Source organism: Catharus ustulatus, chromosome 5, assembly GCF_009819885.2.
Source record: "Catharus ustulatus isolate bCatUst1 chromosome 5, bCatUst1.pri.v2, whole genome shotgun sequence".
In the NCBI taxonomy this organism is placed as follows: domain Eukaryota; kingdom Metazoa; phylum Chordata; class Aves; order Passeriformes; family Turdidae; genus Catharus; species Catharus ustulatus.
In genome coordinates, this window is record NC_046225.1 from 67,707,656 (window position 1) to 67,728,274 (window position 20,619).

Below are 20,619 nucleotides of genomic sequence, written 5' to 3' on the forward strand. Positions count from 1 at the left end.
GAGCTTAAGGCAGACAGGAAAGAAAAAAAATTGGGGAAGCAGAGGAGCAAGTAGGGGAAAAAGAAATAATCCAGTTCTACAGTGTGACGACTATGGGCTTTAACTGACAGGAAGGGACAGCAGAGTATCAGGTTCTGCTTCTCTTTTCCACAATAATTTCTTACTTTTGGCTACTTACTATGAAACAGTCCTGAAAATAGAGATCAAAACTTAGAACTTCCCCAGCCCAGCTAAGTGAATAAAAGAAGTGAGTAAAAGGAGACACAGCTGAAATCCATGCCACCAAGTACATATTACATGAACTAAAGAGCCCACCCAATGCACCAGGCTTTTCTACAGATTTAGAGGCAGCTAAGCCTATTATCTGGATTTCAGTGGGGCTTATAACACTCCCCATCACATCTGTACACTCCTCAAGCACTTTCATTTGCAGGCACACAGCAGACACTTCAGTATTCTGAGTTGAAGTCTTTCAGTTAGGCTGCTAAAATGCATTTAAGTACTTTGACTCCAGTCCCAGGCAGATTTTTCAGCTTTTCTTGACTGCAGAGAACAGCTCTGTAAGGACAGATATTGCTATTTTGCATCACACTGCTGGGAGAAAGCTGTCAAAACAAATCTAACTTTAGAATCCTTATTTTAGGGGTGGGAGAGAAGGAGGAAAAAATGGAAGCTCAAAGATTTTTGAGGTCTTAGCATCTACAGTATGGTTGCCTTTAGCTCACTGGATGCTCCCTTCAACTCTTGATATTCCTGTTGTAACTTCTTTAACACATTTCACCAAGAACATTGATGCATTATCAGGTAGGTGCCATAGCAGTCACTGAGGTCACTGCAGAGCCTGTTAACTTCGGTATTACTGAGACCAGGGGGGTATTTCCCAGTTGTTTCTTATGCAGTTACATTCCACACACTTTATTCCTCTTCCCATTCACCAAGGAGTTAGATGCATATTTTTAAATAAATTTTTCCACCAAGTCCCAAACCCACTGCATGTGGCTATAGAATTAATCTTCTCCCCTGCTGAATGGAACCCTCTGAACAAGAAGAGGATGGCAGCAGCCAGGGAAAGGTCTTGCATCACTTTGTTTCTCAGGTGATCCCTGTGAAGGAGATGAAAGGCCCTGGAGTGGAGGAGGAGTAATAGAAGAACAGCAGTTTCTAGGATGTGTTTCATTGCTCAAAAATGCTTTTGGAAAGACAGAACAGTGCAATGGGCACTCTGGAGCATGATACAGAGCTTATACAATCAGTATTGTAACTACTTGTATACAAACTAACTGGTCTACCAGACTGAAAACCAAACCAAATTTCAGTATATTGCTGTGTACCAATAAAGTCAGCCCAAGTCTATCACATGAGTATACTTTTATCAAACACCATCACAATGAGCCACTGTTTATTTCAAAGTACCCTGAAATTTAAACAGCACGAAAAAAAGTGAATTTACACACTTCATCCTGTAAGCAGGATAGGGCCAATCAGATACAGAAGTGTTTTCTGAATCACAGTACTGCTACCGAGCTCAGACTCTGAATGGACAGCAGACTTCTGTTATTGTGCAGCACGTATATGCACACATCTATGAAGCAATTTTAATCTATCCCCTCAATCAGTGGATAGAGAATAACTAGATTGAAGGCTAGGGCATAATTTTACAGGCTAAAAGTCCCTCCATAAGTAGAAGTAAAATTCTACCACATTAAAAATCTGGATTACATTATAGAAGAGCACTCACCCCTCCTGGCCCTAAGAGCTATTGGCATTCAGCCCAATTAGAGCAAATACAAGTTGATTCAATTAAGGATTGTATCCTGGAAAAGTCCTCAGTTCTTGCTTAACTTCAGCAGAAATTATGGCAGACATGATCATCTCCACATCTTGCAGTATATAGGCAAAAAAAATATTACCCTCATCTCTGAGACTACAGCTGCCAGTAGTTGTTTAAAAAGTTCTCATTTGTTGTAACATTTATGGTCTGGCCCCGTTTGGTCATGCTGGAAAAAAACACAAAAAACAGCCTCCAAAGCTGGAGTACAAAAAGTAAACCTGATCTCAATGTGTAACAATGCTGTCTATGCCAATTACATCTGAGAACTTTTAAAACTAATCTCAGAACCTCTAGGCTTTAAATTTTACTTGGAAGTAAAACCTAGCTAAGCCAGATGCTAGTTTACGTCTGAATATGTAACTTACAAATAACATGACATATATAACACAAAACTTACAGAAATTAATGTATTTCTCAAATCATGCAGCGGGAAACTGAAGTATCAGAGTTCACCACAAATGAGGCAGCATTATACATTGCAGAAGAGGGAAAGTTTCCCCTATATGCTCTCAGTAATTCTGAGTTAGAATAATTCCCTGATTCAACCATCTGAACATTTACCATCTGTTTTTAAAACTGCTTTCTGCAGAATTATCAGGTCTCTTGTCCATTTATTAACTGTTCTCTGATACTTCTGAAATACCTTTCCATACCTCTCCTACTTTTTTTGGTTGCACATTCCATTTCTTAATACCTCCAACAGCCCCTTTCACAATAGTCTCTCAGAAAGATTAATAGCACAGTACAAACAGTGAAGTTAAAAAAATCTTACAAGACAAAGGGAACACAGAAGTAAGGCCAACTGAGATATGCTGCATAACTAAATTTACTCTCTAACTTGCTTCAACTTGCTCTTTTCTGACAAGTTTTTAACCAACACCCAACTCATTCCTTCCCTCTCCAATTCTTTATCATTTCATTCTCTGCATGAGTTAAAAGTACTTTAGCCCAGATACCACATTCTACTCTCAGTTGCAGTGTGCTCTCCACCTGAAGGAGAAAAGACAGAAACAGGAGCCACAAAAAGCACTGACCTGGTGCCCTTATCCGACCGACACATCGTTTTTCTGCTGCCAGTGTCACCGAATGATTGTTTCCTCTGGGATGACAAAGCCATTAACAACTTATGACCCCTCTCAGGCATGGCAGGAACATTTCTGCGCTTCTCCCACCTTTGGGTACTCCCGGGTTGAAAGCCACAGCTGTAGCTGCTGTCTGCTCAGCAGACGAAAGGAAAAGAAACCCTGCCCCAGCTGCCTGTGCATCTGCACTGCACTGTGGCCAAAAGTGACGCCGAGCCGTGACTTGTTTCCTTTGTTACTTCCTGTTTCCCCAGTGGCGGTGGGCAGCGCTGTCTTGGTCACATTTCCCGGCTTCCCAGGGAGATTATAAATCAATTCCTGCACAGCTCAAACGGCTGGGGCTGGCAGGCACCGAGCTAGAAAGCAGAGGGGATTTTCCAGTGCTCACTTTCTTCCTACTCACCTTTCAATCAAGCACTTTCCCATGGGAGAAAAAGAAAGTTGTGCTTTTTTCTCTCAGTGCACTCCAGCTCACACTGGCAGAGGCAGAGCTCAGAAATGCTCCTGTGCTCCTGAAGAGCCTCCTGTGCCTCAGCTACTTGCACTGCCCCACAGAACTGTGAGTATCTCATCTGTTTTCTCCCCCACAGCTGGAGTTTGTCCTTCCCTCTTCAACCCAAGACAATCAAAATAGCCATTCTGAAGGATTCTGCAGCATAGACATGCTTTAGAACAAGTCTTGATACCTTTGATGCTACACAAATCACAAAAGACAAAACTCAAATTCAAGAGGCTGATAGTGCACAATCGTTCACAAGTGCCACCAACTGATAATGTATAAATGCCATTGCTCTACACTTATTTTCAGTTCTCAAAAGGATTCAAGTATTTCACTGACTTCTCTAATTTAAACAACATTCCAGGCTCATAACTTTGAACAAGACAAAACCAACTATCAAGTTTCAGAATGATGGGCAAAACATATGTCAAGCAAAATTTACTTCACATATTTTTGGGGAAACAGACATGAATCTGTACCCCAAAATAGAAAGAAGTCCCCATACAACATCTCTTTTTGTTAACTACCCAACAGTCAAAGCACAAAAGAAAGTGACATTTCACATACTGCTCATGGCTGTATGGACTAGAAAAACAGCTCTCTCACCATAGGGCACCCATCTGCACTCCTTCCATTGCCAGGCTCATAGGAAAGGAAATTGAACCATAAATACCACACACTGCTGTTAGCCAAAAGGATCAGCATATCAGAACACAAGATCCCAGTGCTCTCCAACAAGGATCAATAGCCAGTTGTCTCAGTGGCTTGACAGATTTTCCACACAGAAAATAATTACAGAGGACTCAGCTCAGTGGTTTTTGAATTAAAGTCCCTTGCTTTATTTGCTACAATATCAGTTATCCATTTAAGGCACAATTCTCTAAATCCATCTTTCTCCCCCGAGTTCTGCTATCTAAGCATACTCTTCTAAGCTTGCCTTAGCATCTTTGCAAGCTATTCCTCCATCTTAGCAAAAAAACTAGATTTAGAATGACAGCACTTGAGTATATGCAACACTGGAAAAAACCCTTCAGTTCCTCTTTCCCTTTTCTGATGTGACACACCTAACTCCTGGTTTTCCCCTCCCAACTCCACAACTCATACTAGCACGCTCTTTGGCATCAACAGTCTCATTAAAGCAAGGCTCCTTTAACCAACACATATTCCTGAGGCACTGCTTTTCCTCTCTAACCTTTCTCATGCTGTCTTCTGTCCTTCTTCATTTTAGTACTCAGAAATGTAGCAGGATTTTTCATTTCAAGTTCCAAGATCCCATTTCAACTTCTCTGGTGATTTCCAACGCTATCAAGATGGTCCCAGAGACTTCACACACACAAGCAGGTGTTCCACCAAGGAACAACCAAAGTTTAGATGCTTCACAGTTTTGGGAGACTGAAAATTCAGTTTAGATTTCCAGACCAAACATTCACCAGAAGGATTTTATTTCAAAATTGCAAATAAGGAATCTGAAAAGAAATAAAAACTTCATGGATTTAATTGCTATGTCTGTCAGGGAAGTGAAAGAGTATTAAATATATCCTCCTTCACAAAGCAAAACTCTGTTATGCATAGACCTTTGGTATAAGGTTTTCAGATTTGTCCCCATGAAATCAGTGGTGAGGAGCAGCCTTGCACCAAGCTAGCCTAGGGAGAATTTCACTCCAAAAGAGCTACTCAATTCCTTTAATGTTATAAGGTATCACTCAGCCTTAACAGGAAGAACCAAAGCATCTGGAACCAACACTTGGATTTCGTTCCAGCAGGATCACTGCCTGAGGAAATCAGCCAATCTTCTCTGCCATTGGCAGAACAGACAGCTCCTGCTGGCAGCCAAAAGCAATCCTACTTTTCATTAGTTAATGGGATGTGAGGGCACAAACACTGTCTTTGCTGGTATAGATTCACTTGTCTCACCACAGGGCTGAGCTGTCTGCAGCAGGAGCACTTCCTCTTGCTGACAAATTTACAGGAAACTGCAAGAATGGACTGCTAATAAAAGCAGCACAAGAAGAGCACAGCAATAGGCAAAGCAGAAAAATTAACAAAGCACTAAAAAAATTTAAATAGCATGAAACACTTTATTTGAGCTGCAGCAAGTTCAGATCAGTAGTTAAGTTCCACTTATAAATTTCCTCAGAAGTGTACAGGATAATAAGGCATTAAGAAAGCAAGGGATTAGCAGAACATGTCCTAAGTTTGAGTCAGGAGTAGATTATTAGAAGTTTTATTATTTTATTAATTCTACCAAACTAGTTTAATCTCAAGTTTCTACATGACAGTGGAAACACAACCATTATATTGAGATAATATATTTGCCGGCTGCATGCTTTATAACTGCAGATTGTAAAAGAGCAAGTGCAAATTATTCGCCTGAATCTTTCATCTATTAAAGCAATCATGTGAAAATACAAATAACCATGCATCAGAATTACTTCCGCTGGGTGAACTGCATTATCCACAAAAAAAGAAGATGATAAATCCGCAACAAGGAGAAGAAATGAAGCCACAACTTCCAAAAATCCTCTTTCAATGTCAAAAGAACTCCTATGCTTTAAGTTTCAACCATAATCCCTTCCTCCAGCTTATTTCAGAAGATATGAAGAAGATCTAAAAATATTTTTACTTATTTATTAAATATACTTAAAATAGGTAGCTGATGTCTTGATAATATATATTCAATTGAAACCCAAGAAACACTTAGTCAGAAAGCTTCCAAGTTTCTGCTTATACCCCAGTGGCTCTTAGGTTCTGAACATCTATAGACATAGTGCTGGCTTGGAATTCCGAAAAAAGCCAGCCAGCACCGGTCTGCAATAAATAAGCCATACCTCAGAATAAGCATATCAATTTTAAAAAGTTGTAAACTTTCTGTACTTTTCCTGACTGTTTCTTCAAACAGTTTGGCACACATCCTAGAAGATATCATGATTTTGATTTAGGGATGCAGTTAATGTCATGTATTGCACAAACGTCTGTAAATCAAGTACTTGCAGTATACACATAGCATCTGAAAAAGCAAATTGGATTGAGCAGCTGGAAGACAAGAACCATCTGCAAACCCTCAATATAAGAATATAATTATTTAATAGATGCACTTGCACCAGACAGACTTGAAATATAATGCAAGACTTTGTATTAATGTATTGTAGGGCCCCTCACTCCCAGGAAGACATTGAGGGGCTGGAGCGTGTCCAGAGAAGGGCAATAGAGCTGGGGAAGGGTCTGGAGCACAAATCCTGTGAGGAGCAGCTGAGGGAGCTGGAAGTGTTCAGCCTGGAAAAAAGGAGGCTCACAGGAGACTTCTCACTGCCTCCAATTCCCTTTCAGGAGGTGGTTTCAGGTGAGGGTTGGTCTCTTCTCCCAGGTACTAAGTAACAGAATGGGAAGAAACAGCCCCAAACTGGGCCGGGGGAGATTTAGGTTGGATGTTTGGAAAAAATTCTTCACAGAAGAATTGTCAAGCATTGGAATAGGCTGCCCAGGGAAGTGGTGGAGTCACCATCCCCAGAGGTGTTTATAGAATGTGGATGTGGCACGTGGGGACATGGTTTAGTGCTGAACAGGTGTTGGTGCTAGGCTGAAAGTGAAAATTCAATGATCTTAGAGGTCTTATCCACCCTAAGTGGTTCTATGAAATAAGGATTAAGATTGGTACAGTTGTTCCAGCATGATTTTCAATGTTGGCAAATTTGTTATGGTAGCTTTCCAAGTTTAATGGATTTCTACTCAATCAAAAGGCCCCTCAAAACTGTATAGCAGCATTCACCCAGGGAGTTAGCTGGGTCAAGTCTGTGCCAGTCAGATCATACCAGTAACATTTGGCATAAAGAACACTTAAAAGTACAAGGCAAGTCCTGAAGACAATTTGCTGCCTTTTGTTTCTTTTTTATACAAATTCAGATACACTACCAACACTCCATTTCCATTTACTATTGAAAATAGATGAACATATTCTTTGTTCTTTTTAATTGTAACTTATATACAAGGTCCTCATACAAAAGATAGTAAATGCCACTATGGCTATGATTAACTGCTCTTTCATCAGTGCTTGTAGAACAATTTATAATAGAACATAGGCAAAAAAAAAAATTATGTAACTAGCAGAAGTACAAACATGAGTGCCAAGATCCTATTCCTGCAGACAGCTACAAAGGGAGTTTCCCCAAATACATATACATACTGAAAGTGGGAGTTTCCACAAGCTATTTGTTTCCTTGGCAGAAATTTTCAATTCCAACAACTTTACTGCTAGTCCAGTTTGTGATTAACTGCACATAATTCTATCACTAAGGTACTCAAAACTGATAAATTAGAAAGCACTGTTGGAAGCTAAAATAATTTCATCTTAGATGTCAGAACGGCTTTAAGCATTTTAGCTGATGGACCATTGAACTTTAGTAAAAGCAACATCCAACTAAAGGCTTTTAGAAATGTATAGGAAGGGGTCAAATATCCATTAGTGATTTTAAAGAATATCTGACAGGTACATTTAACCAGCAGACATCTTGCCACATGAAGTTAAGTCTGCTGTTGGGAAATACTTTTTCTGCTTTCTTAGAATTTTACTTATATTGATTTAAAGTACATCAAATGTCCAAGGGGAAAAAAGAAGAGAGATTTATTTTTTACTGATACTAAGGCATTTTGGTGAGATATACAACATCTATAAAGTCATTGTGTACCATGCTTGTACAAGACTAACATAACTGAGATCCAATATTACCATAGCTAAAGAGAGCATTTTTTACAAAGCAATATGCAAATCAACAATAAAATTACTGAATAGAAGCAATTTTAAAACATTCCTGCAGTTGGATATTAAAACCAACAAAACCACATAACGCTTACAATGTCCTTTTGAGTGTCTAATCAACAAAAAAATATAGTGAGTAAATTTATAAACCCACTGACCCCAACAACAAACTATCAACTGAATCCTAAAGAAATACAGCAAGCCCTGGTTTAGAGGAAGCTTTGGTCATGTCATCTGTGAGTCCTTCAAGCCTGTGTTTCCCTCTCCTGGTGGTTGCAGGAAACTTATAGTTAAGCAAATAGACTTCTTCAAGCAAATGGCTGCAGCCAGCACCAAAGAGGAAGCTCAACTTCTGCTAGACCCTGAAAAAAACAACACAAAACAAAACACAGATTTTCTATTTTTATTCTGCTTGTGTAGAGACTTCGGATACAATTTAAAGACACAGCGTAACTGCAAAGACTCACTCCATACAACACAGTGGGTGGTGGCAGGTTTAAAATAATTATGCAGTGAAGCATCTCATAGTTTGCTGTTCTCAGACTTGGAAATTCTGACTATGAACCAGAATATCCAAATAAGCTAATAACCATGCAAGTGTGATTTATAGAACTAGAAGGCCCAACTGGGGTGTATTGCTAATGGACTATCCCCACCTCCAGCAGCTCTGTGCTCAAAGCCTCATGCAAGTAGGTGCACCAGGAGCAGGATTCTTTATTCCAGTTCCAGTTACTGTTCCTTTTTAAATCACAATATGAACTTCTCCAAAGGATGTGGTAAAGCATAAGTATTTTACCACTCCCACCACACAAAACACTGGATCAAAGGACTGAAACAGGTAAGGGCATGGTTTACAATAACCAGAATTTGAGGTTACCATGTATTTCGTCACTTTGGTAAATATTACCTTTGGGATTTAGTGGATTTTTGTTCTGTTTTGTTTTTTTAACAAGCACCAGAAAGAAGAAACTCTGTAAGCTCATGCTTACTTTGTACAAAAGATGAACTAAATTATAAACACCACATCATGTGTAGTTGGGGTTTTAAGTGAAGATTTTAAAATTAAAACAAATGGATATTGCAAAGCTGCTCCAGAAAGACAGCAGTAAACAAACAGTTTTAATCTGCAGGACATGAGGGAACAAACTCATATCACATGAAATAACCATAAAAATGTATAACCTCATGCAGTGGCCTTCTTTTACAAGACCATTTGGACAACAGCCTTTTCTATTATAATTTCTTAATGAAAACCACTACTTGTTTCAGAAGGATGACTAAAAAAAATACTCATTCCCAGGAAAGCTTGTTTAAGTGAACTCCAACAGCAAGGATTGGCCTGACATTGATTCAAGTCTCCTGAGCTGTAGAACTGCATTCAAAAGTAAGTTCAGGCAGGGTTATTTTCAAGTACAGAAGAAAGATATGCAGTACTTCATAAGATATGAACAACAACAGTCAAATTACACCACCCAATCATATATACTACTGTCATGCTGCCAGAAGTTTGCACCTAGGCTTCCAAATAGGTACAAACCCCAGGCATAATATTATGAAAATAACAAACACTTGACAGTAAGAGACCAAAGACAAGGAGTTAAAACACAAATTTTAGATTCTTACTTCCATCTGACCTTGATGTAGCTCTTCTCAAATCAGCTCCTTTTCTGACCTGTCCTGAATGTCAAGATAACACTTAGTGGCATTTATGAGAGTACAACTTGTTCATTCTGGAAAAAGGACTTCAGAACACTACAGATAATGGGAATGGATGCAATGGTATTGCACATGTGAATCAAAACCTTTCCTACATCAGTGATCATTAATATTTCAGAGGAGGAAATTAAAGGAAAAACACCAAAACAAAAAGAAATGTAACACATCTTGCTTAATGCACAGTGATTAAAAAATCAGAAATCCATCTCAGATTCCAATACCTCAGTCTCTGGCACTTGAAAATTACTCCAATAAGCCCCTGAGGTGCAAATTCTTAGGCTGGAAGAATATTCTATATCTGTGCCAAGTTCTTACACTCTTCTACTGTCCTCAGATCTGACTTTGTACAGCTATTCCTATTGTCCCATTAAGTGAGCTAAAAAGAGTTTGTAAATTGGAACACTCATTTTAAAAGATATTTCCACTTCCTTCCCATCAACACTTTAAAAAATTATTACAAAGTCTGAATCTAGCAGGAGCTTGAAATCTTTTACATCTACTCTACAGTCTAGTTAGAATATTCCCTCTCCTTTTTTAACTTGAAGATGCTTCTGGGTGTCACATTAACCTACTCTATCACTGAGAACTTGCTGATTTCCAAATCCTTTCTCAAACATCTTTGAGCACTGCCTATTCTTTCCATTTTCATGGTCACAAAGATAGTCCAAAGGTCATTTGTCTGATCCCTGGTCTCACTGACTTTTCACCACTGAAACGAACTTTCCTTTATCACAGACTTAAAAGAAACAAGCACACACACACATATAGAAATAAATATATACACAGCTCTTAAAGAAATGGTATATGTTATAAATGTCAGAGTACTTCTATTATTGGCAGGATAAGTTACAAAGAATATATTGCTTTTGTGGACCAGTCTTTTTTATAGTTTCCTTGAAAAGCTCTTTCAAAACAGTGCAGCCAGACTCTTTACAGAGATGATCTGGTTATGACAGATGGGCTCCTTCTTCACAACCTCCAAAATTTTATATTTATGCACTGCCTGGAACTAACAGTCATTATGTCCAAAAAGTCTGTATTGCATTCTTTCATTTCCAGGTTTTGGTTCTACCCAGAATTTATATGGAGCATGTAACATTTCCAGCAAAAGCTTTTACAAGATTTACAGAATCTCTTTCTGCTATACACATCCTAGATAGGACAGTGTATAGGATAAGACATTCTAAATACAAATCACTTCTTCTACACAATGAAGAGCTGAGGCTGGATTTCACTTGCACAAAGGAAATTCAGAAATTTAGGTCAATGGGATTGGTCCTGTTTCAACCTAAGTAATCAAACCTGACATCTTCGTATAGTAAACAGAACAGTTCATCCAGACTCAAGCCACACAGCATCACAGATGCAATGATTCAGCTGTGGGTGTTACTGTTACCACAAAATAAAAGATCTACATAAGCTGCACTTCACAGGAGGAAAATACTCTTTCTTCACATTTAAAAAAATATTTAATGCTATTTGTGGTATTTTATTTAGTATATGAAATAATACAGACTGATCAATTTATCCTCTAAAAAACTGCTGTCCAAAAAGCCTCCTCGTCTTCCAGAAGCGATGTGACAATCCTTTATGCATTCTAGTCACTTATTGTTAAATAATAAGCCACTATATCAATGAAATACATTTCCAAGATACCACAGCTAATTTCCAATTTCTGTCAGTTACATCTCCAACAGATCAAAACCTAATAATCTCAACACTTCAAACTACAATTATCCCATTACATACTTGGGAAAATTTTGTCTACAGAGTTTCATTAAAAATTTCTATATTTGGTATCATCACAAAATAGCAAAGATTGACATAATCACAAAATCATTGTGGGTTGCATCCATTGCTCCAGTGCCACTTCCTCTCCTGTGCAGTCTACCTGAGAAGCAGCAGCTGGCATGGTACAACCAAGCACAAAGACTGCACTAGTTACAGTTTAACTGGATGTGGAAAAATAATCCTGCAGTCAGCAAGGACAGGAGAACTGGTGAAGAATTCTTTCTACATACTGTATACCTTGGAATTTTAGAGCTCACTTGCTTTGCTCCTTTGGAATGCTGTGTTGTTTTTCTTTATTATTTTTCATTCCACTTTGCTGGAGATGAAATTAGAAATCACAAGGAACCTATTCCCCAAGACTCGCCATTCATTTAACATTTTGGCTGTTCTACAGAACACTATCATTAACCCTTCTCATTCTAACACAAGCTCCCTCTTTTTCTAAGCCATTTTGCTGAAATATGCAACATAAACCCATCAGATCATAAGTCACCAGGGTTAAATAGTGAATAGAGATACAGTTTATCTTCTTAACACAGGATTATTAGGAACACATCAGGTTTATATTAGCTTTTTTTTGTGGACTAATGCCTGAGTATCTGGCCAAGTTCATCTTTGGTCTTTACCTATGAGTTGCTCAGAACCCTAAAATTCCAACAGTAAGAAACTAAAGGAAGCCATAGCTACAACTACCAATGACAGTGGGGAGACAGCTTTCTCAGAACTTTTGTTTCTGTAAGAATGACACTTCAAACTCCTGATTCATGTGTCAGGTGTGTTTCTTCCACATACCTTCTCAATTAGACAGACCAGCAAGCACATTTAGAACAAAATTCTGGTAAGACTGTGCACTTTATCTCCTAAAGGCTATACAAATTACAGGGCATGAACAACATAAGGCGGTATACTGAGTAGAAAGATAGAAATGGTACAGGCACAGAAACAAGGACTAATTGGAAGCATCTAATTAATATGTTTCCTGCTATCTAAAATGGAAGAGAACACTCCAGGGAGGGAAGAGAATTGTGTAAAATTGCCAAACTAAGCGTTTCAACCAAAAATACTTCTGTTTGCTAGATCTCACAGCAAAGACACTGCTGCAAATCCCTTCTGCTTGTCTTTTTCCCAATAAGCAAAGCCTGTCAATCAAGTGATTGACACATTCCCTGGAACAAAATCTCCAACTCAGAAGGAGACCCAACTCCTGAGTCAATTGCCCAGCAATAATTGCCAAGTAATTATTAAATACCATGACACTGTTGTAGCCCATTAGAACAGCATTTAGTACATCTGTAGTAATTAACAGATTTGTCACTAAGCCCTTGCCACCTGCCAACCCAATTCTGCAGGGGAGCCAAATCCCCGAGTGCAAGTGCACAGGTGGCATCAGCAGCACTGACACCCTTCTCTCCCACTGCCATATCCTCTACTCCTGGTAGTCCTCTCATTCCTCTAGGACCAGTGAGTGAAGCAGAGGAGCCAATAGCCAGCAGAAAAGGAGGACAAACACAACTGCTCTCCACTGAAGGAATGGGGATGCCATTGGAGCTGTGGAGAAACAGCTTGGCAGCTGAGGCACAGCAGGCACTGTGCCAACATGACAGACAGCTTCCAGACTCAATCACTTTGGTACCATCCACTCCTGTGTACGTTTGGAAACACGGTATTCCACCTTATCAGCATTGTTTCCATCATTATGGGAAAGCTTATCTGCACCTCAAAGCAAAAGATGCGAGATTCAACACATCCACACATCCTTCTGACAATGCTTGGCCTCTTCAGACACTTGGACCAGTGGCATTCTGAACTACAGCCTTCCTCGCAACAGCTGTGGCATTTGCCAAGGGACAGAAATAAGGGCTTTTTCTTTTTTTTTTTTTCTCTTTTTTTTGGAGAGGCGGGGAGAAAAGAGCAGGAGACAGATGACTCACTGAGGCTTTGAGTAGTGAAGGAAAAAAGAATTTCGCTGTGAGTTCTTCCCATAACAGCTTCCCACAAACACAGTAATTCCCTCTATGTGGCTAGAGAGTAGTTTGGCAATCCAAGTCTTTTCTCCTAGTTTAAACACGAAGAGTACATTTAAAATATTCCTCTTTCCCTTTCAAATTTCCCATTCTCCCCCACTGCAAAGTCACACAGCAAGTATTTATCTAGGATAATCCCAGCAGTCTGCCATGCTTAATTTACTCCTGAGCAAGAGAACCCACACAAGCTTATGGATGGTGGGAGTGGAATACATTTGTGCCAGACTATGCATCATCATATTATCTGTTTGGGTTCTCCTAAACCTAGGATGACAACTCTGTTGTATATTAACCTCATTTTTTTCCAAGGTGGTTTTCTACTTCCAGCTCTTTAGGAGGAGGAAAACTACTGATCTCATAGCAAGACTTCTGTGCCCCACCTGCAATGGGTGTTTTGTCTTCTCAGAAAAGCCTTTCTGGTTAGCATTCTGATGAGTATATTCCCCTAGTCCTAATGCAAGTCTCCAGTTACATACTGAAGGTAAGGATTCTTTCCCAGACACCAAGCAGAGATGTCAAAGGACTGATTGTCCCCTTCTCTGTATGTGGTACACCCACGGTGACAGCAGAAATTCTATTTCCCCTCACAATGTGTACAAAAGCCTGTATAAACAAATCCCACTTCACTCACTGAAAACACACAGTGCTTTGGAAACATGCCTACCTGGCATCACAGTGGAGTCTGATTAACTGACTGAAAAATTACAGTGGAAAGCTTGAATGTTTAAGCCTGACTGATTAAAAGCAATTAACAGCTGCAGATGCTCAGCAGCTGTGCGAGTCAGGTCACTTTTTCACCCAACATAGTTCAAAGTGCCTTATTTTGATTAGTCAAGCTTACAGATCAGTTTTGAATTAGCTAATTATAAGCCTTTCATCTGCCAGTATTACCTGTAGGCTCATGGTCCAGGTTCCTTTGTGCTAAATTTCTCTTTATATTCTTGTCAGGAAAAAAAAAAAAAAAAAAGGAAAAAAAGTTAATCCTTCCAGGAATAGGTACAGAACAGAATGAAAGATGGGTTGCTCTTACATGACCTCATGTGTTTAAGGTGCACAGTTTTATCAGTATAAGGAAATGACAGAAGCTGACTTCAGTACACAAACCTGGTGAAAACAGCATGACTACAGGTCTGTGTAAAGGTTTAGGAGACATTACACTTCATGTAATGCAAACCCAATGTTCAGTCACACCACAGTGCTCTGAGATAAGAGATGCTTCATTTGAGGAAATACCTGTCCTGCAGTCATCACACATTGAACTGAAGCCTCCTCAGAGCTCCACCTTGGTCTAGGAGAAACAATTATGTGATATGTTGTAACAGAATTACTCTTAAGCAACATCAAGGTAATGATTTACTCTTTTGTAGGGTTGTCACACAAGATTGGAGGCTAATAATTTCAGACTCTGCTGCTTGGTTGCAGGAACCAGCTCTGAAGGGTAACTATGGTCTGGTTTGAGCACCAACCTCAGCACTTGGATGCGTGCAACTTCTGATGCAGTTAAGGGGAACTAGGTAGACTTTGAGGTGGAACTTGCAAGGACATAGAATTTAAACCACAACTTTTTACTTTATAGTAGAGTTTCAACAAGTCTTACAAGTACACCAATAGAGAGACTGGCAGTCACCCAAGCTGATGTTCAGAAGTATGGTAAGTCTTGTAGAATCAAGTAAGAGCTAATCAAACATGAGATAAGGGACCATTTCAAAAAGATTTTGATTTGCAATAAGATTAATATGAAGGTATTGAAAGAAACCACAAATAAAAGTCTAACTGCTAATTCTAACGAGTATTTTTTTAAAATATGTATTTGTAAAAACGACTGTTTCCAGAATGATGATTAATGTCTACCACTACAGTAGCTGAAGTTAAAATTAGAACAAGGAAACAAGCTTCCTACAAAACCATTTTTTTTTTGTCATACAAGATGTTTCACTGGACAAGATTGAGGTATTCGTGACACTCTAATTCTACCTCTCTTTTTCCTTTTTCATTACTAATTGAAAACTTCCTTTTTATGAAAAATTAAAATTAGTAAAACATGCTTTTACACTTATTAAATCTGTTTCAGGATCTGAGATGTTGCCCTGAAGTGCTGCATTAGTAAAGACAAAGTTAGCTCAGTGACTGATTTTAGCAGAGTAAAGCTGTGCTAGAGAGTAGGAAGCTTATTTGTCTGGAGAAGAACTGAACATGGAAGTGGGAACTGACATGTTAAGTAAGATTTCCCTCCTCCAAGGGTTCCTGTTTTTTATTTTGCATATTGTTAAAAGAAAAACTCAATGATAATAAAAATGAAGCTGTCATTTCAGTTGAAGAGCATTTAGAATTAAGCTTTGCTTTTGTTTAACAATTAATTATTAAATTGCACAGCACAGGTTCATGGTTCACCTAAACAGGAATACTGCCAGCTAAACTAGACCTGACCTTATTTCCATCTATTACAGCAGAGTTATACCAAAAGATGCAGCTCAGCTGGCAGTTCCAGGTTGGCTAACCTGAACAATAAGAACATATATTTACATCGAGCAACAATGGAAGTTCAGTGCGCTGAAGTCTAATCTAAATTCACATTCTTGTCCTTTAAGAGAGAGAACCTATTCATGCAGACTCCATTTCCACCACCCAGTATGGTTTTGTTTCATTTTCTTGACCACACAAGTACTAAGCCTAGAGATACTAAATTCTCCTATTTCCTTCTACAATTTGCTCTCCTCTTGTTTACTTGGCTGCACTTCAAAATGAGAAATCTTTTGCCTTTAGTCATGTCTGTTATGCACAAATCACCTTTCATGACGAGTCTTGCAGCACACTTCCCATCCCCTCTCTTTTGTCAACACTTGGACAAAGAAAGATCTCTGAGGTAGTAACAGCTCCAGACATGCACACTGGTGCCACTGCCTCCCAGTCCTTTCTTTCCAAGCACTGCCAGAAGCAAGAATGACAAATACCATTCAAACTCCAAAATGCAGGTTGTTTTCCTACAGCAAGCTGGGACTAATCACTTAACTGGAGCTTGGTAACCAGTCTTGAGCCTGGTGGTGAAAAATGACAGGAGATGAATCAGAACATGAAATACTCACAGCCAACTCCAAGAACTGCATATTTAAGTAAATTTTTGGTGTATGTATTACTGCTGCTCCTCTGCTTGTTTTAAGCTGCTAGGATGAGGGATTTTTAGCTTTTTAGGTTTTTTTTAAAGGTGCATGCTATCCTTCCCATCACAGGAAAGGCCTAAATATACAGTACAGGCACACGGGAAGAAAAAGAATAATAAATGCTTGCTTAAAATACAGACATCATCTTCTTTCTCATTCATGACCTTTGCATACTTGTGCAGTATTTCTGCCAGAAACAACGGAATTCTAAAATTTCAGAGGTTTTGTACTCCCCAAAAGAGGTTAAACAAAAGTCAGCATAGCTACCAGATTTTTAAAAAAATTAAGACTGATACTTCACTCAGTTGTTGCCCCCATATGAGCTCCAACAGAAATTTCATTTTCATATTTAGAGGAAAACATCTGGCATGAAAGAGTTCCTGTTTGAAGAGTCCTTACAGGTGAGCTCATGATTAAAGGCATAAACCCAGCTTTTCCCTAGCACTCATTTATTTAGCAAAGCTGTAGGGATAATGAAATAAGAGTCTTGGTCAAACATGTTCAATAATTTTCCTGTTTGGGGATTGCAATATAGTCCCTGCAGTGAAACAAACAAGAATATCAGAGTCCTTTGTGCATGTACGCACATGCCAAGATATTGTATGAATTAACAAAGTTTAGTTGCAATCTCTTCTACATCAAGCAACAAAAGCCATAATCGTAACATGGACCATTCTAAAGTTTTCACAAAGTGATCTTGAATGTATGTGCAGGTACTAATTTTTCTAAATGCTTAAGTGAGTGAAAGTCTCTGTGGGCACCTAAATCCACTTTGAGTAATGAGGAATAACCAGGAATTAACAAAATCATCCTTAAGTGCTCTCACATTACCATACATAGTAGCACCACCTACATAAATTAGTCAGTCAGAATATAAAGAAAAGAGCCCCAAACTCCTGTATCCCTGCCCTAAGATATCCAAAGAAATGGTTTACCATGACCAAAACAAATTTTGTGGTTTTTTAAACTACAGTAGAGTGGTTGCATTTATCAAAGAGCAAAGTGTTTACCTTTTAAAAATGTAAGGATATAAAGCTAGTTTGAATTGGGAAGTTCCTTCTTTGCCAAATTATCACTAAAAGAGCTGGGTTGGAATTAGAGACGTGTATTTTCTGTAAGACAGAACAGACCTAATGATTCAAATGTACCTACTGTTCCATTAGGATAGAACTGATTCTAATGATAGATGATTAATGATGTACAGTTTATCAGTTGATGTTATAACTTACCATAAAGAAAATAAAAATCTAGAAAGCTTTAACCATAAGCAGCTGAACAGTGAGAATTTTCAAACATTAAGAGGATGGAAAAAAAGGCCTCCCTAGACTACTTAAAGTTTTACCTGAGGCTTTTCCAGAAAGAAAAGACTGCAAGGAAGCAAAGGTGTACTTTCCCTACCTCAGGGCAACTACAGGCATGAAAGTTAATCCAGCAACAAAACTCAGCAAGCAGCTATTCCTAAATTTAGCCACTCTTATTTATTTCACACCATCTATCTAGCTCAGTTCTGTACAGCTGTTTTAGGAGACAGATCCAGAATGTCCACTTTCCATGAAGTTAAGATTTGTCAAAAATACTTTAGAAGAGCCCTAGCTACACATCAGGTGTCCCTGAATTAGCCTGGTTTAACCAGCCTGTGACTACAGGAAAAGGACACAAGAGGAATCCTCTCAATGGGCATGCAAGCTGTTCCCTTCTCTGCTCCTAAAATCACAGTCTGCAGGAGCTGAAGCCATAAGTATTGCCAAGATCTGCTTTCTGAGTGATTGTAATTCTTTCTCTGCACTGTACATCATCCTGAAGTATCTTTCTGCCAAAGATATCCAGATATGCATAACTACTTCAATAACACCACCTTGGAAGAGATAAGAACTCAGTCATTATAGGAAATGAGCTGGCACACAAACAAAATAAATAGATTATTTCAGTTATGCTGGCATGCTGCAATAGGGGGAGAACAACACTTAGATTTGTTTCCATAGGAATTCATGTCCCTGCACTCTCCCCTAACTATTGCCTTGCTTAATATTTATTGCCTTATCTCAAAAAACGTTTTCAAATTCCTGTATGCATGAGGTGAAATGTAGACTCTTCAACTCCCTTCCTTTGTAAGGAAAAATTAGGAAATAAAACATAGAAGTGTACGGAGAAGAGACAAGATTGAAAAAAACTTCCAACAGATCTTGAAGAAATACTGTAGACATTAAATTGCTCTTAAAAAGCAGAACGTAGAGAAATTCTGCTATGTGCTCTAGTCTAGTCATCTAAAGCAAGCAAACCAGAGGTACATATGCTTGTAATATATAACATGATAAATGATTCCTAAAGTTTACAGCCATTCCCAGTCTAATTATACTGATCAAAACTTCAGTGCCTTCAATCTCTCCACAACATATCACAGAGGCATAATTCATTCAGTCATTCCAGCATAAAGCAAGTAGTGTTGATAGGAGGAAAGGGGTGTTGATTAACAAGAGTAGCAATGGTTCATAAATTTTGGAGGAACAGACAGTGACATATGTACATGTGATAACAGTATAAGAAATATACATTTCCATTAGTATTATATTTACAGAAATGTTTGAGCCTCAGATCACCTTTGAGGCTGCCTTAAATCCCCCTGATTCCTACACTCTCAAACTGCTTTCCCAACACTGTTCCACTACAGCACAGGTTCTAAGGTAATTGTGAAAAAAATGTTATGAGGAAATGCCTTCGTGGAGTAAGCTTACCTTGGAGGAAAAAAAAAAAAAAAAAAAAGGCCAGAGGAATGCTTAGCTGGAATGCTTAGCTACACAAGAAGGGAATAAACATCAAAGAGGTTCTTTTCTCCCTTCCATAAAAAAATCCCTATTAGAAGACAAAACACATCATAGAAGAATCATTGTATCAACTAATATTTTTAAATCTAAACAAAACCAATTTCTTCTGACTGTTCCCTGGTACCTGTCAGGAGTCCTCACCATTCCTTACAGACCTATCAATCAATGCTACTGAGAGTCTGAGCTTCTGTGAACCTTCCTGCAAGGTCCAGTAGAAGTAGCAAACAAGCCAAGACCCTGATCCTTCAGTAACACAAACTAAAAGTTTACAAACAGTGGAGTTATTACTTACATCTGCAAGTAGTTTTAAGATCACGGCTTAAGCCAGAAACAATTAATGGACACAATGCTTGCAGGGTTGCACATTCCAAACAACTTATGAAACTGTTGGATAGCCTGACAAAAGCATAAGCTGCTCATTGTCTAGCATCCCATGCCAAACAGACTGGAAGATGCACCAACACAAAGTCAGCGGTGTCAGGTCAGAACACACACCTCTCTACCCCTGTAATGCACAGCAATAAATTCACCAGCAACCTGAGGGCTGTGGGGCAAAGAACAACACTGCAACCACCAGGTTTGGGTGTCAGAGGCACTTTTCCTACAGGTAAAACGATAAATATGTATGTGCCTTTTGGTCATCCATGTTTGTGTCTCAATGCTGTAAGGAACAAGTTAACACCTCTTAACGCATTTCCATGTCTGCTTAGCACTCATTACCAAAGTGGCTGCTTGGTTTTCTGTCAAAGGAGACTACTTCACATTCAATCAAGAAATTACAGAAGGAAACGACTTTTAATACCCCCTATTTTGCATTTTTTGCAAGCAAACTAAATTTTTTGGCAGTAATATTAGATTCGAAATCTGGTCTTCAAAGTACAAGGGGTTCATCTCCCTGCTGGAGTTCAGAGATTCACAGTCAGCTGGTCAGATTTGCCTCAAA

The 20,619-nt window shown here is 38.8% G+C and overlaps 1 protein-coding gene across 5 annotated transcripts in view; it reads right to left on the reverse strand.

Annotated features, from left to right (window-relative positions):
* SH3BP2 (SH3 domain binding protein 2) overlaps positions 1-20,619 on the reverse strand; it is a 61,438-nt gene that overhangs the window by 13,552 nt on the left and 27,267 nt on the right. Inside the window, exon 1 of one of the 5 annotated variants that reach the window (XM_033061261.2) lies at positions 2,866-3,243. The exons of 3 other annotated variants lie outside the window; for them this stretch is intronic. In XM_033061261.2, coding sequence (XP_032917152.1) covers positions 2,866-2,975 — 110 coding nt within the window. In that variant the 5' untranslated portion in view covers positions 2,976-3,243. Of the gene's footprint in view, positions 1-2,865; positions 3,244-20,619 lie in introns of those variants that run through there. One more of the 5 variants, XM_033061260.2, reaches the window with a different exon arrangement.